The sequence below is a fragment of the Rattus norvegicus genome, chromosome 10 (genome assembly GCF_021556685.1).
Source record: "Rattus norvegicus strain SHRSP/BbbUtx chromosome 10, alternate assembly SHRSP_T2T, whole genome shotgun sequence".
Taxonomy (NCBI): Eukaryota; Metazoa; Chordata; class Mammalia; order Rodentia; family Muridae; genus Rattus; species Rattus norvegicus.
Window position 1 is genome coordinate 84,015,001 of NC_141543.1, and position 20,492 is coordinate 84,035,492.

Sequence of the window (20,492 nt, forward strand, 5' to 3'; positions counted from 1 at the left end):
TTCAATATTCTTATCACCATTGTTATAAATGCTTTATCCGGAATTTTATCTACAGACTCCATCTACTATTATGGAATTGATCAATTTTCGAGGAGTCTTACTGCCTTGGCATTTTTTACACTTCTTGTGTATCTACATAGGGACTATGTATGGAATTTATAATTGGGACATTGGTTAGATTATTTTTTTATTCACTGTCTTTTTTCAGTGGAAGTATTTACAGTGTTCCAGTGAGACTAGTTTGTGCTAGGATAAGTTATATTTTCTCCCCACTGGTGTAGCTCAGTGAGACTCCCCCCTTCTATGGCTCAAATCAGACATCTACTCGATGGGACACTCAGTGTAGTTCAGACTCAAAGACTATCCCTTCTAGTCAGAGGGATTTTGCAGGTCTGATCTTACAATATAGTTCCCTGACACCTACCCTCATTTCCCAGGGTGGACTATGAAGGAAAGGACTCCTTTTTCTACAATTGTTTAGCCACTCCCTCAGCAGGGTTTTTAGTTGACTTCTTTTTTTTCCTTGGTTTTATTGGTTATTTTATTTATTTACATTTCGAATGTTGTCTTCCTTCCTGGTTTCCCCTCCACCATCCCACCATACCATTCCCCTCCCCTTTGCATCTATTTGGGAGCTCTTCTCCCCAAACCCACCCATTCTCACCTCACCACTCCAGCATCCCCCTATGCTGGTGCATCAAGCCTCCACAGGACCAAGGGGCCTCCCCTCCCATTGATGCCAGATAAGTTGACTTCTTGACACTACTCCAGTTGAATGGCATGGGCTTTCCATGGCACCCATATGGTATGTGGATCTCAAGATTCCTTTCTGGCTGGACTGAAATTCTGTTCAGTGATGGGTTCATCATTAACTATGCTTCGGGTTCCACCTTGCCTTTCTGTTCTTTACCACATGACATTTGTCCCTTGTATTGCTACCCCCTCCCCCATTTTCTTGCTAGATTATATTATAATGCTCAGATATACCTATACATTCTAAGGCCTTCTCTTTGACTTCAGTGATGGTCTGAGGTAGCTGCCATGGCACTCTGTATTGGAGCTAAGCACTGACACTTTTTGCTGAGCCTCTGGACTCTCTCTTGTTCCACTTTCTTGGTCTGTGTATGTATTATTTTTTTTTCTTCTGCTGAAAGTTTAGTTCTATTCTTCAGTCTCCCACCTCAAGGGATGAGTTCTCTCCCACTATCCTCCTGTTATCCCTTAGTGCTTTTAGCTGCCTGAATATGGATGTGCGTGGGTATGGGCTGCCATCTTCTTGTTGTGTAAGATGTGTCGTTTTCATCTATTCAGATAAAGCATTGTCCTCTGCTTAGCGTTTAATATAATACCTCACTGTAGCTTATTTAGAAGACACAAATAATGTTATAAATAGTCCCATAGGTCAGAGATTGTCAACAGGGTGTCACCATTCCTAGAGAAATATTTTGGAAATTAATGAGGGCTCTTGAGAGTGTTCTAATGAAAAGGTGTGATCAGCTCCAACAAAGGCAGGTGGTGGAAGCATAGATTCTGTGTGTTCTCTAGTACAGTTCCAAATAATGATAAATGATCCCATGTCCCAGTAGACATTCAAGTGAGTGGGAAAATGTTTTATTTGTCTGAGGCCACAGTCTCCACTTCACATGTAGCTTTTCACATAGTTTTCCTAGCTGCCTTCCTTTAGCAATACAAACGTTCCAAGAATAAAGACAAAGTATGATCCTCATTATTTTGGAAAATCACCTCTGTCAGTGACGCCATGATTCTGAAACCTCCCATACAACCCCATGGCATTATTTGCACATGTTTCAATCCAGCATCCAATTTCTTTACTTTACATTCATGTGCATCAGGCCCAACTGTATACATGTTAAAACATACAATATTTTTGTTATAAATCATATACATTGTTACTTCTTGTGGAGTCGTAACTGCAATTAAAATGTTATGCTCATCATAATAGTTTTTCTTTATTTGAATTTTATGTGTGTAATTTAACAGCCACCAGTTTCTTTTTTGAGTAAGGAATCATAGAGGAAGGGTCTTTAGGGTTCATGAGCCCAATGGCTTCTCCTACAGTTTTTTCAGACATGTTCTTTGCCCAAGAAAGGGACTGGTGGGTAATAAGCATATAAGAAATGAACACAGTAAGAAGCCAGGATGATTTGTGGGCACTGAAGCTTTAATTTTACATAATTTTCACATCACATGTAATTGCTATTGTTTATTTTTTTTTCAACCACTTAAAAATGCAAGACCGTTCTTGGCTCTTGAGACGCACACATACAGGCTGTGAGACATGTCTTCCTAATAAAAGCTAGTTTCCTAATCACTGCTCTACAGAGTATTGTATCCAAGCTTTCTTTACACACTGAAACAGTACTGTAATAAACAGTATTTCTTTAATTTCTTGATTATGCTATAGCTAACTTTTTTTCTGTTGAACTTTTGAAATATGTGTAAATACTATAAGAAAAAGTTGGCAGGGCTACACTAGGTTGGGTCCCACATGAGTACCTGAGTCGATCCTCCTCAGAATCAGAGATGTTTCTCCTCACAGTAGATGGGAACGGAAACAGAAACACACCACTGGATGTTGAACAGAGGGTGGAAGACTGTGGAGCACTCGGTCCTAAATGAGATGTGTTCGTCAAATCCCTTCCATCGAGGCTCAGGGATCTATGAGGAAGAGGAGGTGCAAAGATTGTTAAGAGCCATAAGTGACAGGTAACGCCAAGCAAGCAGTGTCTTCTGGAATAGAGCAGGATTGATGCAAACATGAATTGTCAGAAATGGTTGCAGCACGTTTAAGTCAGATGAGGTTCCAGTCCTTGAGAAGGAGCAGTGGACGCAGAGCTCCACCCCTAATTAAGAAGCCATTTGCAAATTGCTACCTGTTGGCCAAGAGACAATCAGTTTTCTCAAATGAGTGCCACTGGGCATATCAACCACACACTATGGTGGATCTCATGCTCGGTAATTGGCCAACAGAAAGTTAACTCCATGGTTCTGTTTTATATGAACCGTTCTTGTTATTACTCTGTTTGTGCATCAGTCCTGTTGTATCCAGAAGACATGGTTTCCTTGGAGTAATCTATAATGTCTGGCTTTTACAATTTCTCCAGCTCCTCTCCCTCATAGATTCTTCTGGGGAGGGATTCGATGAAGACCTTTCATGTAGGATTGGGAGCTCCTAAATCTCTCACGCTGAATATTGTCCAGTTGTGTGTATCTGTGGTTTTTGTTTTGTTCTGTTTTGGTTTTCTTTGTCTTAGTTGTTTGTTTTGCTTTTGTTTTTACTTCTTTTTTAAAGAGAGAGATAAAGGACATAAAGTTGGCAGTGAGGGTGAGGCTTATGGGAGGAGTTGGGAGAGGGACAAAGGCATAATCAAAATATATCATCTAAGACAATTCTTAGTGTTAAAAGAAAAACCATATATTGCAGCTAGAGACTGGAAAGATGACTTGGTGGTTAAGGGTGCTTACTCTTTTTCCAGAGTATATGAGTTCAGTCCAGCTCTGTGAGCTCTGATACACTGTTCCAGATAAACATAAATTAAAAACAAATTCATAAAGTAATTTGGGAAATATATATATATATATATATATATATATATATATATATATATATGACATAAATTGTTGAATCCTGATTCAAACTATGAAAGACATCCAAGACACTCCCCAACTACTGGCCCTCAGAGTAAAGAAAGAAGGCTATGATTTGTTTGTTTGTTTGTTTGTTTGTTGTTTATTTTAGTCTCAACAGTCCTGATGAGACAAAGGTGAGTGAGTTTTGATAAGATTGAGGAATTTCTGTCTGAGATAAGGAAAAGTTGTGAATTATGTCTGATGAAGAGCTGGTAGATGAAGTTTAGGCCAACTGCTTTTCAAGCGTGTGGAAATACACATCTTTTCCAGGCTGCCTACAGGACCAGCAAGGGATAAATTGAATTTCACTAATAAAATATCAAGAATTAGTTTTGATCTATTTTGATAGGTTGTATTGCCTGTGAATTATACTTAATGTACACTCAGCTAAGTGTTAGAAAGTGTTTCAAAAAAAAGCCATTAGGCTGGACTGTATCATGTGTTGTCTATATTCTATGTCCATGTTCTGAGTTACTTTGGAATCTTCTCTTGCTCCTATGGTCATGCCCTTGAACATCCTGAGAAAGAGAAGGAAATGTTGTCTGTCATGTAGTGCTCAAGAGTGGGGGGAAAGGGGAGACATCAAAGTACTTTCTGAATTTTAACTCGTTTTTCTCTAGTACAGAGGTATATTCTATGTCAATCCGTTTAATCTGGTTTCTGGATCTGGTCATGCTTTTAGTGCATCAAGTGCAACAGAAACATCTAGACGCTGTACCACACAGGAAGTCAGAAGCCAGGGAATCTGGTGCATGCTTCTGCACCCACTCCCTAGATTCATACTGAGCAACTTGGAGCTGATGATGTTCCAGATCTACAAATGGGTCCTTAGTCACTCTTTTGTGCATTTCTAAAGTACCCAACCCCACTGTCAGTTTCAGATTGGATTTGTCTAGTGTCAACAACTATTTGTCACCCATGGTGCTGCAGCTGTAGGATTCTAGTCTTATAAGCAGGTTGAAAGTATGATAAGTGTGTCAGCAACCTCGAGGGATTTAGCAAGTTCCTTGTCAACACGAAGCCTTGTTCAAGCCCAATGCCCTATGCCCATCATTTGGAACACAAAATGCTGCATCTCAGAGTTGGGATCTTTCAAAAGGAGGTTGAATGAAACTAAGACAACAAATAAAGGCTAAATATTCTACTCATTCAAGCAAATTACCAGTTTTGTTGCATCTTCTGAGTTATCTTCCGTAAACTGAGATCAAAAATAAGAATGTAGTTTAATAAAAATTAATATTTAATATATAACTGTTTTATAAAACCAAGGACACATACTCTCTGAAATTCATATGCATATGGATCCAGCAAGTGATGTGTGTGTATGCATGGATGTATCCTTGCACATCTATGTGTGTGTGTGTGTGTGTGTGTGTGTGTAGAAGTCAAGAAGACCACAGTTAAGTAAGCCAATACAGAATCACTGTGTCTTTACTGCTATAAAATAATGCAAATCCCCTGAGAGCTTGTTATGAGGCTCTAGCAGAAAACCACAGCTCTTCCTATACCCTTGACCTAATTAGACATGTCCTTCTGTTTTGAGGGAGGTCATCCTCCTCTACTGAGCGTGCAGCTTTGGGAAGCACCCACACTGAGTTTTGGGGTGGTGCTGTTATTTTTCTTGTTGATTTTTTGTTTTATTTCATTTTATTTTGAAATAGAGAACATGCAGTTGGATGGGTAGAGAGGTATAGAGGATCTTAGGAACAGAAGTTCTTGAGATGGGACAGAAAATATAATCAAAATGTAAGAAAAATCCTTTTAAACAAAAACTTTTTAAAAATCCCTAACTATAAAACCATAAGAAGAAATTTATATGCTAGTAAGATATTTGAAGAAAATAAAAAGGAGGGTTCTTTTCTTTTTTTATTGGATTTTTTTATTTACATTTCAAATGTTATCTCCTTTCCCCCACCATTTCTCACCTCTCTAACTTCTGACCCTGATATTCTCCCACACTGAGGGGGTCCATCCTTGGCAGGACCAAGGGCTTCCCCTCTGCCTGGTGCCCAACAAGGCTATCCTCTGCTACATATGTAGCTGGAGCCATAGGTCTGTCTATGTGTACTCTTTGGATGGTGATTTAGTCCCCGGGATCTCTGGTTGGTTGGTATTTGTCTTAGTCAGGATTTCTATTCCTGCACAAACATCAGGACCAAGAAGCACGTCGGGGAGGAAAAGGGTTCATTCAGCTTACACTTCCACATTGCTGTTCATCACCAAAGGAGGTCAGGACTAGAACTCAAGCAAGTCAGGGAGCAGGAGCTGATGTAGAGGCCATGGAGGGATGTTACTTACTGGCTTGCATCCCTGGCTTGCTCAGCTCTTATAGAACCCAAGACCACCAGCCCATGGATGGTACCACCCACAATAGGCTGGGTCCTCCCCACTTGATCACTAATTGAGAAAAATGCTTTACTGCAGGGTCTCACAAAGGCTCCTTTTCCTGTGATAACTCCAGCTTGTGTCAAGTTGACATACAAAACTAGCCAGTACAGTATTGTTGTTCTTATGAGGTTGCAAACCCCTTCAGCTGCTTCAATCCCTTCTCTAACTCCTCCAATGTGGACCCCATTCTCAGTTCAATGGTTGGCTGCAAGCATTCACCTCTGTATTTGTCATGCTCTTGCTAAGCCTCTCAGGAGACAGCTATATCAGGCTCTTGTCAGCATGCACTTCTTGGCATCAGCAATATTGTCTAGATTTGGGGGCTATATGTATATGGGCTGGATCCCCAGTTGGGCAAGCTCTGAATGGCCATAACTTTAGTCTCTGCTCCAAACTTTGTCTCCATATCTCCTCTTATGATTTGTTTTTGTTCCTCCTCCTAAGAAGGACTGAAGCATCCACACTTTAGTCATCCTTTTCCTTGAGCTTCATGTGGTCTGTGAATTTTATCTTGGGTAATTCAAGCTTTTGTGCTAGTATCCATTTATCATTGAGTGCATACCATGTGTGTTTTTTTGTGGTTGTGTTACCTTACTCAGGATGACATTTTCTAGTTCCATCCATTTGCCTACAAATTTCATGAAGTCATTGTTTAATAGCTGAGCAGTGCTCCATTGTGTAGATGTACCACATTTTCTGTATTCATTCCTCTCTTGAAGGACATCTGGGTTCTTTCAAGCTTCTGGCTATTATAAATAAGGCTGCCAGGAACATAGTAGAGCACGTGTCTTTGTTGTATGTTGGAGTATCTTTTGGGTATATGCCCAGGAGTGGTATAGCTGGGTCCTCAGGTAGTACTATGTCCAATTTTCTGAGGAACCTCCAGACTGATTTCCAGAGTGGTTGTAAAGCTTGCAATCCTACCAAAAATGGAGGAGTATTCCTCTTTCTCCACATCCTTGCCAGCATCTGCTTTTGATCTATCCCCTGAGTTTTTGATCTTAGCCATTCTGACTGGTTGTTTTCATTTGCATTGACTAAGGATGCTGAACATTTCTTTAGGTACTTCTCAGTAAGGACTGTGTCCTTAAAGAAAAAGGTGATGCCATGGATATTTATTATTTTTCCTTAACAGCCCAAACATGACTCCTGTGCTACATCTTAATCTACCTTCTTGTTTGTTTCTCCTTTAGCTCAACAGAATTCACCAAAAATCCATGAAGGCTGGTGGGCATACAAGGAGGTGGTCCAGGGAAGCTTTGTTCCAGGTAAATACACATTTATTTTATCTATTTTTTTAAAAACATTTTATTCCTTAAACGTTTTTAAGGAGATAGAAGCACTCAAAACCCCATTCATCAGTTTATTACATAACACCTCATTCCGATGCACTAATAAAGTAATAAGAAACAAACAAATGAAACCCCAGAATTTTGATATATACTGATGTTATTTTTACAATGTTATGTTTGCTTCATGGTCTGAAATATATGGTGAAAGTCAACGTAGTCTAACTTAAGCATGGAAATCTATTACATTAAGAGAAGTCTCGTTATATGAGCAGCAACTTAAACAGAACACATTGTTCTTCTTTGTAAACTGGCAATCCTAAGGTTCTTCCATCAACAGAAGCCTCTCCAGAAAGGAGAAGGGTAGAAGACCGAGAGCAGAAGCTGTTTGTCCACCCTTGATTAGGTGAGGACTGTTCTCCACATTAATGAAACAGGAAGTCTGAACAGACTGACCACAACACCAAAGCTTGCTGCAATGTATGCTATTACTGATGACATTCTGGTAGCATGCATGGTCAAGACTCAGCAGATCAAGCCAAGTACCATCTAAAAATAACAGAACATGAGTGGATTCTGTCAGCAAGCAGGCATTGGACTGAGAACCAAAGGCAGGCTACAGCCAGAAACACTGCGACTGAGTTGAGAAGGAGAGCAAGAGGGTCCTGTCTCTCCCACTTCCCTTACTCATGAAATTGTCCTATTCTTGACATAATAGACAGAATTAATAACCTGCATTAACTGTAAAAGCCATAGGTCATCTTGCAAGACATCAGAAGAGACAGAAGCAAAAGAAAGAACAAGAGTTTAAATGGAAAAGGGCATGGAAGGATGGCATATCCCACAGTACTTCTAACTTGCTAGATGTGAGAGAGACAGAAAAAAAAAAACCCTCAAGAGTGTCAGTGTATGATCCTCACTATCCTGGTGCTCAGAACAAAAGAGCAAAAGAAACAGCTGAGGGCTCTGAATTTGGTGACAGTCCAAATGTGCAGAGTCCCAGGTCATCTATTTTACTCTTGCGACTGCTTTGCTTTTCTACATTTCTATTTCTTCTGTAGAGTTTTTCATATAAACTGTGAAAAGAAAATGATCTTGTAAAATTACTTTAAGCATATGTTTTCATTTCTGCCATGAGGCAACAATACGTTTTGCTGGTGTGTCTTCATTGGAGGAAGACACTCACGGTAAAGGACAGGGGGCTACTCAGAGGAAACCAGCCTTCCTACCTTCACAAATATACTACGGCACATGCCATATTGTTCTTTAGCTCACTGTGCACAGAAATAGATTTTAATTCACCCAGAAGTGACAAGGTTTCTAATATGCTATGTCTACTTGAATAAATATAGATACTGTCACTTGATATTTACAATTAATATTGATAATTTATAATCCCTCTCTATGATGTAACATATTTATATTTTGGCAAGAGAAACTATTGGCTACACTCATAGTGGCTCAGAAGTTATATAAATCATTATATTCCTTGTACCTGTGAGTATAAGATTACAACAAATGAAGATAGCCCTTCATTTTTAAATTACTTCTACTTCTGTGGTGCTTGACTTGTCATTAGGTAGCAATGTATGGTGTCTTCAATGTTTCCCTTATACTGCTTGCTATCTATATATCTCTATATCTCTATCTCTATCTCTATCTCTATCTCTATCTCTCTCTCTCTCTCTATCTCTATCTCTATCTTTATCTCTATCTCTATATTTATATCTATACCTATATCTATATTTATATCTGTCTATCTACATGTTCAAAACCCCAATCAGACTTGTATGATTCTGCTAAGGCAACCATGGGAAAGAATTCGTAGCCTTCATTTGCAGCTGACTGAAGAGTTCCACTTTTCTTCATTTCCAGCCTGGTTTGCATACATGTTGTAGCTGTAAAACTTGAGATGGAAAGAAACACACAAAGGTCACAGCAGTGGCAAGAGAATGGTTCATTCGGTGCCAGAATCCCCCACTTTGGCTATCTTTTGGTGGCATCTGTGCAACACTGGCCTGAGGCAGAGCACCTTGCTTGGAACTAATGAAGAGGAACTGGTACATCGCTCTTACTCAACTATGCTCACCATTTAAAGGGCAAGCTAGAGCATAGAGGCAGGGCTCTGGAGAACCAGTTGCAGTCATAGAACTGATAACCGTGATTCTGCCTCTGTGGTGTGTATCAGAATTTCTTCTTGAAACACACACCTCTACTAGCCCCCACCTCAGCAGGCTCTGCTTTACAGGCAAGCCCAGCTTTTTTGACTCTTCATCCTCCATGCAGCTAATATCAACCATGGTGAGCTCCTTCTGTTTTTGCCAACAACATTGTGATGGCTAATTTATGCAATGGCTAGAGTATGCTACCATACATTTGGTCACAGTTGCTCTGGTGTTGCTGTTGAAGTTATTTTCTAGGTGAGAACATCTTTTAAAATCTATCTCTAAAAATCATATATTCTGGTTCCCTCCCCTCTCCCTCCCCATACCTCTCTATCACTCCCCCATCATGCCTTGCCATTACATTAGTTCTCTTTCTCTGAACAAAACACACACACACACACACACACACACACGGGCACTAAAGCCACAAGCCACAATAAGACAGCAGAATAGAAATCTAGGAAGGTCCAATTTATTATTTAAGCCATCGTATTATCATACCGTGTGGTGTCTGTGTGTGTGTGTGTGTGTGTGTGTGTGTGTGTGTGTGCGTGTGTGCGTGCACGTGTGTGTAAGATGTGTGTGTGTGGGAAAAAGAGAGAGAGAGAGAGAGAGAGAGAGAGAGAGAGAGAGAGAATGAACACATGCATGCTATATAGTACATATATGGAGGACAAACAACAAATTTTAGAAGTTGATTCCCCTTTTCACCATAATATTAGGAATTGAACTTAGACTATCGTGTTTCTAAGTGGTTTTTAAAGCTGAACCATCTCGCTTGACCCCAAACTGTTATCTTTCATGGACCACCTTGGGTTTACTTAACCATGGAACTGCCTCGCTACTTAATTTGTTCAGTGAGATTATAAACTTCTGATTCCTAGAGGTATTTTGTGCTGGGCTCTCCGTTCCTTCCTGTACAAAGTAGTTTTATAGATTCAAGTATCCAAGGCTGATGGAGAGAAGGAAGCTGGTTGGGCTTGACAATGCTCAGCAGTACTCAATGGAAAGAAGGAAGAGAATATAAGGTAAGTCTGACAGTTCAGACAAAGAAGAATGAAATCTATCTTGTCCTTCAAGAGTGGGAGATTCAACCTTCCTAAAAATCAGAATCTAAGTAGAACTACTGAAGAGACCAGAATGCTTGGGTGGGAAAGGCCATATAACAAGGTACTTTTGTTTACCACACACAGATTTAGACACTACTTCTGAAAGAGGAAGAATGATAACATATAGCTAAAGTTTGGCAGACCAATCAAATGGGTATAAAAAAAAAGTAGCTTTTCTTCTTTTGATGTAATTGTGGGTTTTTTAAATTGGATATTTTATTTATTTACATTTCAAATGTTATTCCCCTTTCCCTGTTTTCCCTCTGCAAACCCCCTTACCCTGCTTCCATGAGGGTACTCCCCCAACCACCCACTCACCCACTCCTGCCTCACCTCCCTGCTTTCCTCTACACTGGGGAATCAAGCCTTCACAGGACCAAAGGCCTCCCCTCCCATTGATGCCAGATAATGTAATTGTTATCTCAGAGTCTTACTGCTTCTCTCTGTTAACTTAGGCCCAGTCCTGGAAGCTTCTAGCCTCCAAACAATCTAATCTAGGCCTAGAGTGTTTTCAACCTCTGAGACTCGCTGCTGAATAAGCTCACCCTTCCTAGTTCTTTCTGATCTCTGGCCAAGTGATTAAATTCAGCTGTTCTCACTCAAAATCTTCTCCAAGCTGACTGATTCAATCTGGCTTCTCTTTCTCTGCCTTTTCTGAATTGCTCTGCTTGACCTCAAACTAACTCTATCAATCTGTTTTAATCTTCTGGCCTCCTTCTCACTCTCTGGCTCATTCTGTCTTTCCTTATGTTCTTGCTTCAACCTGTCTCTGTAAAAACTCTCAGTAAAACCTACCTCTTTCTCCTTCCTCTCTTCTTTGTCTGCACTGCTCTCTTAAGTACCTTCCCTTTCCTCTCTCTTCTCATTCAAAATTGGGCATATCCTATTCTGATGAATCTTTCTCTGTTTGGTCACTTTGTTTTCTACTCAAATAGACATCACTTTCAAACATGGGTTCTTCCTTCTACAAACTAAATTTACAGTCATTGTCTTGGATCAGATGTGTGTCCTAATGGCTTGTCTATTATTCAAGACAGAGGGATTAAAGGTGTGTGCTAAGTATTTTGGAAAACTAGCTATGGCAGATAAGAGAGAAGAACAACTTTGTTTTAATTGTTCAGACGACGAACTTCTGAAACAAAAGACTATGGGCCCCTATGCCACCCATTCAAAATGTCGATGGCCTCAAACTTTTGGCAATTAAAGCTTGTTAGGGGAAGGGAAATGCCATTTTTTTCAGTAGTGTAGCCACAGGTAAATTTCATAGACTCCACTCAGTAACAAGCTACTTTTCCCTAGCCAAACACAAAAGATAGAGATTTCTTTGAAAGAAGTACTCAAATGAGACAGGGAGGGAATGAGGGGAGGAATGGGCAAATGAAAAGGACTAAAATCCAATTACATAAATGTATGAAACTTCAATAACAAAAACAAAATAAATGAAATATATGTTAACACACAAAGAACTCTACTAGCTTAACTATGCTGTTGGGGAATTAACAGAGAGTTTGTTTAGTACTATTTAAATTGTATTTATTAAATAATAAAATGTGTGTTATAAATATATCACATGTATATAACACATTTTTAATTTAGTGTAAATACACACATTTCTTTAACACACTTCTGGAATATGTGCCAAACACTGTCTGTTCACATTCTACTTTTGTTACAAAAACGAGAATCTTTCCTTTGGAGGTGACACTATACTATGAACTATTATTGCATAAAGAGATGATGTAACTTGAGGTTTGCAATATAGTAGGAGAATCACTTGCTAAAAGTAATATACAGTCACCGGGCTCCCAAGTGTCTGCTTTATGGGTTAATGTTTATAGGGAAGTCTCCTATTCATCCTAAAATAAAGTTATCTAGACTTGCTTTCCTTCTGAAGCCATGAGTTACAATCCGTGGATTATGCATTTTCCCCCAACCTTATAAAGCTCTGAAGAAGATGAAAACCCTTAGAGTCTGTCACCTGCTAACACTCACTCTATATCACTAGACCTAGGCCCCTTAGCACATTGATCCAGAACATTTTCCCTAGATCTGCTTTCAACAAAGTTGTGTTTGGCCCTGAAATATGGTTCTAAAGAGCTTAGCCTAACATCAATCATTGGAGGCAGTGGGAGAAAGACAGATAAATGTATGGTATCTTACAATATTTCTAGGACTCCTCTCAAAAGTGTTTGGAATTTTCCAAGCCTGAGAAGCCAAAGAGGATATCTCAGGGGAGGTACTGCCATGAGGATCAGTAGCTTACTACAGGGAAGGAAGAGAACTGGTATTTAAGAAAAAGAAGCAAGACAGCCAAAGGCTTGAAAGCCTGAAAATGTATGTGGCTCCCTGGAGCAAGAATAGATCTGGGCATTAAGACTAGAGAGCAACAGGGCCTGATTATGAAGTGATATACCTATTGATACTCTGGACTTGAAAGGTCCTTGAAGAACCAAGTATTTTAGACATCAAGTAAAAAGATGATATGTGAATTAAGATGGGAATAGTGAAAATGACAAGAAGAGCCCAGCTTTTATGGATAGGGCCCCCCTCTCCTCTCATCACCTGCACACCAGGATATAGCCCAGGCCTTTCCTACAAAAGGCACTTGATTTGGCTAAACTGACTTGGGTCAAATTTGTAAAAGTTGCTTTTATTTTATCAAATGAATTGAGAAGATGAGAGTCGTATCCAAGCTGTGTGAACACACATGGCTTTGGCTAAACCCAAAGTGTTTTCTTCTCTGTTCGAACTATCCTTAGGCCTAGCCTGGAAGCTTTTAGCATCCATACCATCTAATTTTTCAAGCAGACTGATTCAATCCAGCATCTCTTGGCTTCTGACTGAATTGCTCTGTGTGGCCTCATATAAACTTTGGCGATATTTTTATATCAATCATTTTTATTGTTATTATTATTAATTTTTATGGATATCAATTTATAAATTAAACTTTGTCATAGGTATAACTTTGAAGATAGTTTTAAATTTTCTGGCTTCTTCTCATTTTTTGGCTTATTTTGTCTTCCTGTGTCTAGCTTGTTCGCTCCATAACCTGTCTCTATAAAATTGTCCTAGTAAAACTGTCTCACAAACACACACACACACACACACACAAACACATCCTACCACCTCATCCTCCCCACTCCTTGCTCCCCCTGACACACACACCTTCTTTTCCTCTCTCCCTGCTCTTAAATATCCTCTCTTCCTCTCTGTTCTCTATGAATTGAGTGTATCCTATCTCTGACTCATTCTGGCAAATATTTCTCTGACTTTTCACTGTGTCTGCCCTTTAATTAAACATCACTTTTAAACATGGCTACTAACTTCTACAAAATAATCCTTCCTTCATTGTTAGGGATTAAGAGGATATGAGGATGGCATGTCTATATTACAGAAAGATCATACTGTAATCTAGGGTATGTCTATATCTTTGGATGTGATCCCTTGCCAGAGCAGCCATGTTGCTGGATTAAAACTCCCCTACACATAACAGACACATAAGAAAGAAAAGGATAAAAAGAAAGGCCCAACTGTCCAGAAAAAAATGTTCCTCAGCCCTCAGAGTGATTAATACAATCAATATAATAAACAACAGTAATTATCACAAGAATAATTATAATATATATTATAAATACTATAGAGCAGTATAAACTCTTGTACATAATACAAAGAGAAATCACAGTTTTTCTCAATTTAATTATTTGTCTAAGGAACATATGGTTAGATATGTGTGTGCCAATGTACATGTGTTAAAACCAACGAACAATTCTGTGGAGTGAGTTCTTGCCTTGAATTTTTATGTGAGTTCTTGGGATCAGAGTGGGGTTATCAGGGGAGCCACTCAGCTGGTCCAGCACTATATGGTTTAAAGTCTGGTAAAAATACTTTAGATATCAGGGAGTGCCTACCTGCAAAGTCACAGAAAGCTAGGGCCAGAGGTTAGCAAGGATATTGCCAGTCTTATAAAAGTATTTGGGGATTATTCTAGCCACTAAAGGAAGCCCATGTGATGGCAAACATGGACAAGTTATACACAAGAGACAGGACAAAGTTCACTGTGGTGAGTGCAAAATGACAGACATCAGGTACTTTGACAGTGGATATAGTCGGGAACTGACTCGTGGAAGGGCTTACAAATCATACTTAATGTTTGAATTCAGGTCCTGAGAGTAACTGGAGGACAGAGGAACATTTATGAGTTATTACAATCTCCCTGGAGATAGAGAAATCACCACAAGATCATGAAACTGAGTCCTTGGGCATCAGAATGATTGACACAGGAACTTGTCACTGTTGTTAGTATTTACTGTCAGGACCGGAGCTAAGAGGTTTAATTCGCTCACCATGCCATTCTATGTCCCTTTCTCTAAAATCAACTATAAATGACTCATCTTAGAGAGTAAACTCTCCCAGAACACTATTTTCCAGCATTTCCTTGTTGGGTAGTCTTTAAATCTCAAGACTACTAGATGAATATAATTATCGTCAACCACCTGTGGTTGCATACTGAAGTGTAATTAACTATGCTTTGCAAAGGACCTGTTCCCTTTGTTTAAAAAAGTCTCAGGCTTGACACCTGTGGTACAAATAGCTCTTCTTTTCTCGTAAACCCTAAGCAGGAAAATAAACTAGAGGACATGATTGTCGCTGATCTAGAATGGCCTCTGGGGTCATCGGTTCCCCATCATTCCTACTGTAGAAACAGAATCCACTATGCTCTCTATTGCAATGTTAACGGTCTCTACTTACTTAATCAACACATATTTTTACTACCTCACAGTTTCCTTGGGCCAGAATCTGGGTATGGCCTAGATCTATGAGGATTGCTCTATTGAAGACACCAGTCTGACTGGTGATCATCTAAAGCGAGGCTCATAAATGACTTAGAGTAGTCTACTTCCTCTCTCTAGGGACGAGGGCTCAGACTCAGGGGTGTTGCTCCTTTACATGGACTGCTGCTTCAAAGTATCAAGAAGGTAGATCTCTCACTTTGAATCTCTTCCTGGGAACTTTGGGGAGTTCTATGTTGTCTTTCACTGAAGATCAAACCCCCTCATAGTAATCCTCCTTTGGATTAACTCACAGGCATTTGACGAAGAATTTTATTCGCATTGGTAAATTTATTTTTACTACATATAGTAATAGGAAGGATTAAAATCCCATCAGATCAAAAACTCCCATTCATACTAAATCTCTGTGTATTATTGAAGCTGAGGGTCCTGGAGCTACCTTAAAATTTGGCCAAACACAATGGCTCTCATTTCTTTGTACAGAGGACCAAATAATGTGTTTCTAAAATGCCCACCCTAGTTGACTATGGAGTTATCACCCATCTTGGAGAACTGCTACGAAGTAGTGTCTTCTGACATGACAGGAATGTTGTACCCATTAACTCTCAATTACTATAGTTGCCCACACAAGACCATACCAGTCAGTAATGCATCACAGATGGGGACACATAGACCCCTCCCTTAGTGAAAGAGTTATGGACAGTTGACAATTTCTGAGGATAGGCAGGATTTTTTTTTCAGAAATGAGCCCCCCTCAAATGTCACCCATATTCCAGTGTTCAGACCCATACACACCACATCTGTGTCGCATCTGAGCGACACTCATTAGGATCACTGAACAACACACACATGGAGAAAATATAAATTTAAAACGGGGATTTTGGGGGACACAGGAGAAATTAGAGGGAAATAGAAGCAGATATGTTTAAAATAGTATCCATGTTATGTATGGATTTCTTTAAAAAAGGATATAAAATAAATCCCATATTAATCACAGCATGGTATTTGAAAATGAAGTTCTGAAACACTATCTTCAAATCTAGAACTGGGAACAAATATCCTTCAGAAAGAATACTGCCTCCTTTCTTTTACTGAAGACTATTTGAAGTAAAACTAGGGAAAGAAGGAAAGCAAAATCCATTCACAACATTTGGAGTCACCCGAATCCCCTTTTCTATCCAGGACTCTAACCTCTGCTTCTGTTAGCACCGCCTCTTCTTAGACTCTCAAGCTCCTTCCTTTTCCGAATGAATGTTTACTAGGCATGGTGGCATGAACATATAACCCTAGCACTCAGGACACTGAGGCAGGATGAATTGTGAGATCAAGACTAGGAGAACTACATAGTGAGATCCTGTCTCAAAACAAGAAGAAAGTAAAGGAAAGCATTGTATTGTATCCACTCCATCTACATAACTTTGGAACAAGCTATGAATCACAAACGCTTAATGTAATCATATATCTGAAGTCTCTTTTTGCCATCTAAGGTAATACATTCAATTTTTTGAGGACTAGGCTACGGATACTTTGGGAAAACAATTATTCTTTCTTTAGATATGTCAACTGCAAAGCTCTTGGGTGTATAATTCTAATCACACACAACACTTCTGTGCATTTTTATAATAGTCATTGACTTCTTTTAACTTAAGCCACATTTGTGCTATTATTATTTTTCCAGATGAGAAGAAAACTTATGACAAGTAACATTATTGACTAAGGTGTAAGGGCAGTTCTAGAGGTGGGTATACTTTTCTGCATCATAGTGCCCTCCTACACGGACTACTTCCTGGATGCCATATAGTTTGGTTCCCTTTATTTTCTATTTAAGAAACAAACTGGACAGCAGGCGAAATAAACAAATTCTATACTAGATTAACCCACTGAAAACTCAGCAGAAAATTATCTTATCTCGAGGTATAATCTAACATTCAAATGTGATCTATTACATTTAAGGATCCCTCTATAATTGTCATCTCTTAAAAATACATTTTATTCTGGAAACGTCTCAGTTTACAGAATATTGCAAACGTAATGCGGGAAATTTCAACATACCCATTATATCCTACATCATTATATACAATGCATTTATCACAACTAAGAAACCAAGTGATTTATAGATTATTTGCAGATATTCCGACATTTTCAATAAATTTCCTTTTCCAATTTCTAGTCCTTGTTCCAATTTGGGGTACCCTTTACATGACTATTGTATCCTTAGTCCAGTCTGGGTACTGAGTGTCTCTCGGGATTTCTTCACTGTGTCAGTGTTTCCAGACTGTTAGTGTAGCCATTTGCTGTATAACCACTTGATAAAACATCCTTCCAGCTGAGGTTGCTTGATGATTTGCTCATGAATGAACTGGGACTATAGTTTTGGATGGATGGTTCCACACAGGAACACTGTCACTTTCATTAAATACTCTTAGTAGTACATAATTATCTCGTGGATTGTACTCCTCCACATCCTCATTAATAAATATGAAAGATTCAGGAAATGAGAGGTTTGCCCGTGATGGCACAGCTGGCAAGTAAGGTGCTAGCCACAGAACACAGGTTCTTTGTTGGTCTATAGTATTTCTCCAACCAGACTTCTCGAAAGCCCCGCCTGACTCAGAGGTTTGGGAAATCATTTTCTTTACTTTAAAACAAGGTGTGATATTTACTGATTAAGAGGATAATTGTGCTTTAATTGCTTTCCAGGATAGTGTTTGGAGTTAACAATGAACAGAGATCTATGGCACAGTCTGTGGTCAAAGAAATGGCATATCCATAGAAGTGGTCAGTGTAAGCAAAAGCTGGGCTCTTGCTTCACCCATCATATCTTACCGAGCATGGACTGGGTGGGTAAGAACACAAGTATGCTCTCCTTAAGGTGATCCCTCCATTTGTTTGTTATTTTACCTCCTCATCCCTCCTTTAGACCATAGAAAGACCAAAGGCGATTAGAAAATGCTCATAGGTTTGGCTTTCCCACTGACCAAACATGAAATCACTAGCAAGTCAGTTTAAGCTATCAGAATCTTGATTTTTTTTCCTCACATATAATATCAGGCTGTGAAGCAACGCAGATTTCAAAGATTCATTCTATCTAATATTTTCTGTTTGCTAATGTGATCTGTGGTTATCTTGGATGATATTAGCAGTATTAAGAAATAGAATATTGATTTCATTACAGGATAGTTTTATGTTTTGCCTGTTGGTGTTTGGAAGCAGAGTCAATGATGTACTTGACCCTCGATTTCTGATTTCTTGTCTCTTAGAGGAAGCAAGACATTAAGTGGGCACGTTTTTCTCTGCCTGCAAAGGGGATGCTACAATGATTGGTCCTCAATTATGAATAGTTTCAGTCTTGTTTTTCCTCTTGGAAATAGGATGTCTATTGTTCAAAATACACTGTGAGGCTGCTACTTGCCACATGTTTCTAAACAGTAGGAATACAAATTCAAATAAACTGTAGCTTGTGGTCTCAGGAGTTCACAGTTGACTTTCAAGACATATGATTTGGCCTGACAATGTATGGGAGGCAGGTAATATATGCAGAGAGATCAACTGGGCACGTAAAAGCAAAAACAACTAATTCTATCTTCCAGAAGGTTTTACAGGACAAATAATTGTCCTGAAACAGGACTTTTCAAATGTGAAGGTGTCTGCCAGACAGAGAAGCTGAAAAAGAGCAATACTGGCAAATGAAACATAATAGATTGGAATGACTACTGAATAACAGATGATAACCTCCCTGCTCGTAGTAAGCATTTCTGTTTATCACCCCATCTATAACGGGCCCTATTATTACCTCACTTCAGAGCTGGGTAACAGAAAGTGTATTGGATTGAGCTCTGAGTCCCAAGTCCACCAAGTACTGGGACTTGATGTTTGGAGACCACCTAACTGCTCAGAGCCTCATGTCCCTTATTTCTAAACTAAGGATGATGACAACTGTATTTTGGATGTTTTCTAAAATGCAAAATGGAATACCAGAGCTAAATGCTTTTATTGACTATTGGCGTGTTTTTATCAGCCTTTGTTGTGACAAAATAAACTCATAGATTTAATTTTTTTTGTAAAATTGTAAAGCAATTTAAGGCTATTTAGAGCCATAGTTTAAAAGGTTGTATTTCATGGTCTCCTGACTGCAACAGGCCTGTGGTTAGGGAGAACTTACGGACACTAAGAATGTGCTGCAAAGGAGGATGCTCACCTCTTGGTGGTCAGAAAAATAGGAAAAGAGGAGAGAAGAGGGAGGGAGAGGGGGGAGGGGAAGGGGAGGAAGGGAAGGGGAGGAAGGGAAGGGAAGGGAAGGGAAGGGAAGGGAAGGGAAGGGAAGGGAAGGGAAGGGAAGAGAAGAGAAGAGGGGAAGAGAGGGATCGAGAACTGTTCTTCTCATGGTGTCCAGAGAATAGAGAGAGAAGGGAGAGAGGGAGAAAGAAAGGAACCAGGGACAGATACACCTTTCAGAATTATGCTTACAATGATCTACTTCTTACAAATGAGCCTACCTGTCACTATCCTACCTATCAATGATCTAACCAATGAACGAATCCATTGATGAAACTAGTGTCTTCATAACTCTGGCTGGGCATCAAGGCTTACATGCACAAGCCTTTGCAGACACAGTTCATAGCTAAGCTATCACAATGTACATAGGAAGGGAAGAGCCTCGCTCAGCTTTAACACTAGATTGAGTTCCTAAAACAGCTTTCTAATCCAGAGATCTTCTTAAATATTACCGGGAGCCTCCCAGCCAGGAGAGGGTCATGGCAGGGGCACTGAGTAGGACTCTGGTGATGGCTTTAGAGTCTAGGTCTCTGGACACTCTAGCTCTCTAACTATACTGAAATGCTGATGACAGCTTCTAAGCAGTCCTAAAACCTTTCTTGCTCTTTGAGAGGGTAAAAGACTTAGGAGATTGACACCTGTAGCCTGACAGCAGGGGATTAAGTAATGTGACTTTTGTTCTATCTCAGCAGGATCTATGCAGCTCTAACTTTCAGCCTGGTAGTCCAGAGTCACAGAAAGAACAAAGAACACTTTGAAAAGTGATTATAGTGGTTATTACTAAGTTATAAAAAGTTTCCTATGAAAGCTAACTAAGGGGAAAAA

The 20,492-nt window shown here is 39.4% G+C and overlaps 1 protein-coding gene across 6 annotated transcripts in view; it reads left to right on the forward strand.

Annotated features, from left to right (window-relative positions):
• The window catches only part of Ca10 (carbonic anhydrase 10), a 501,257-nt gene that overhangs the window by 75,466 nt on the left and 405,299 nt on the right, over positions 1–20,492 (forward strand). For all 6 annotated transcript variants that reach the window (XM_087569188.1, XM_087569186.1, XM_087569185.1 and 3 more), the window contains 1 exon segment: positions 7,233–7,307. In XM_087569188.1, the coding sequence (XP_087425314.1) occupies positions 7,233–7,307 (75 nt within the window).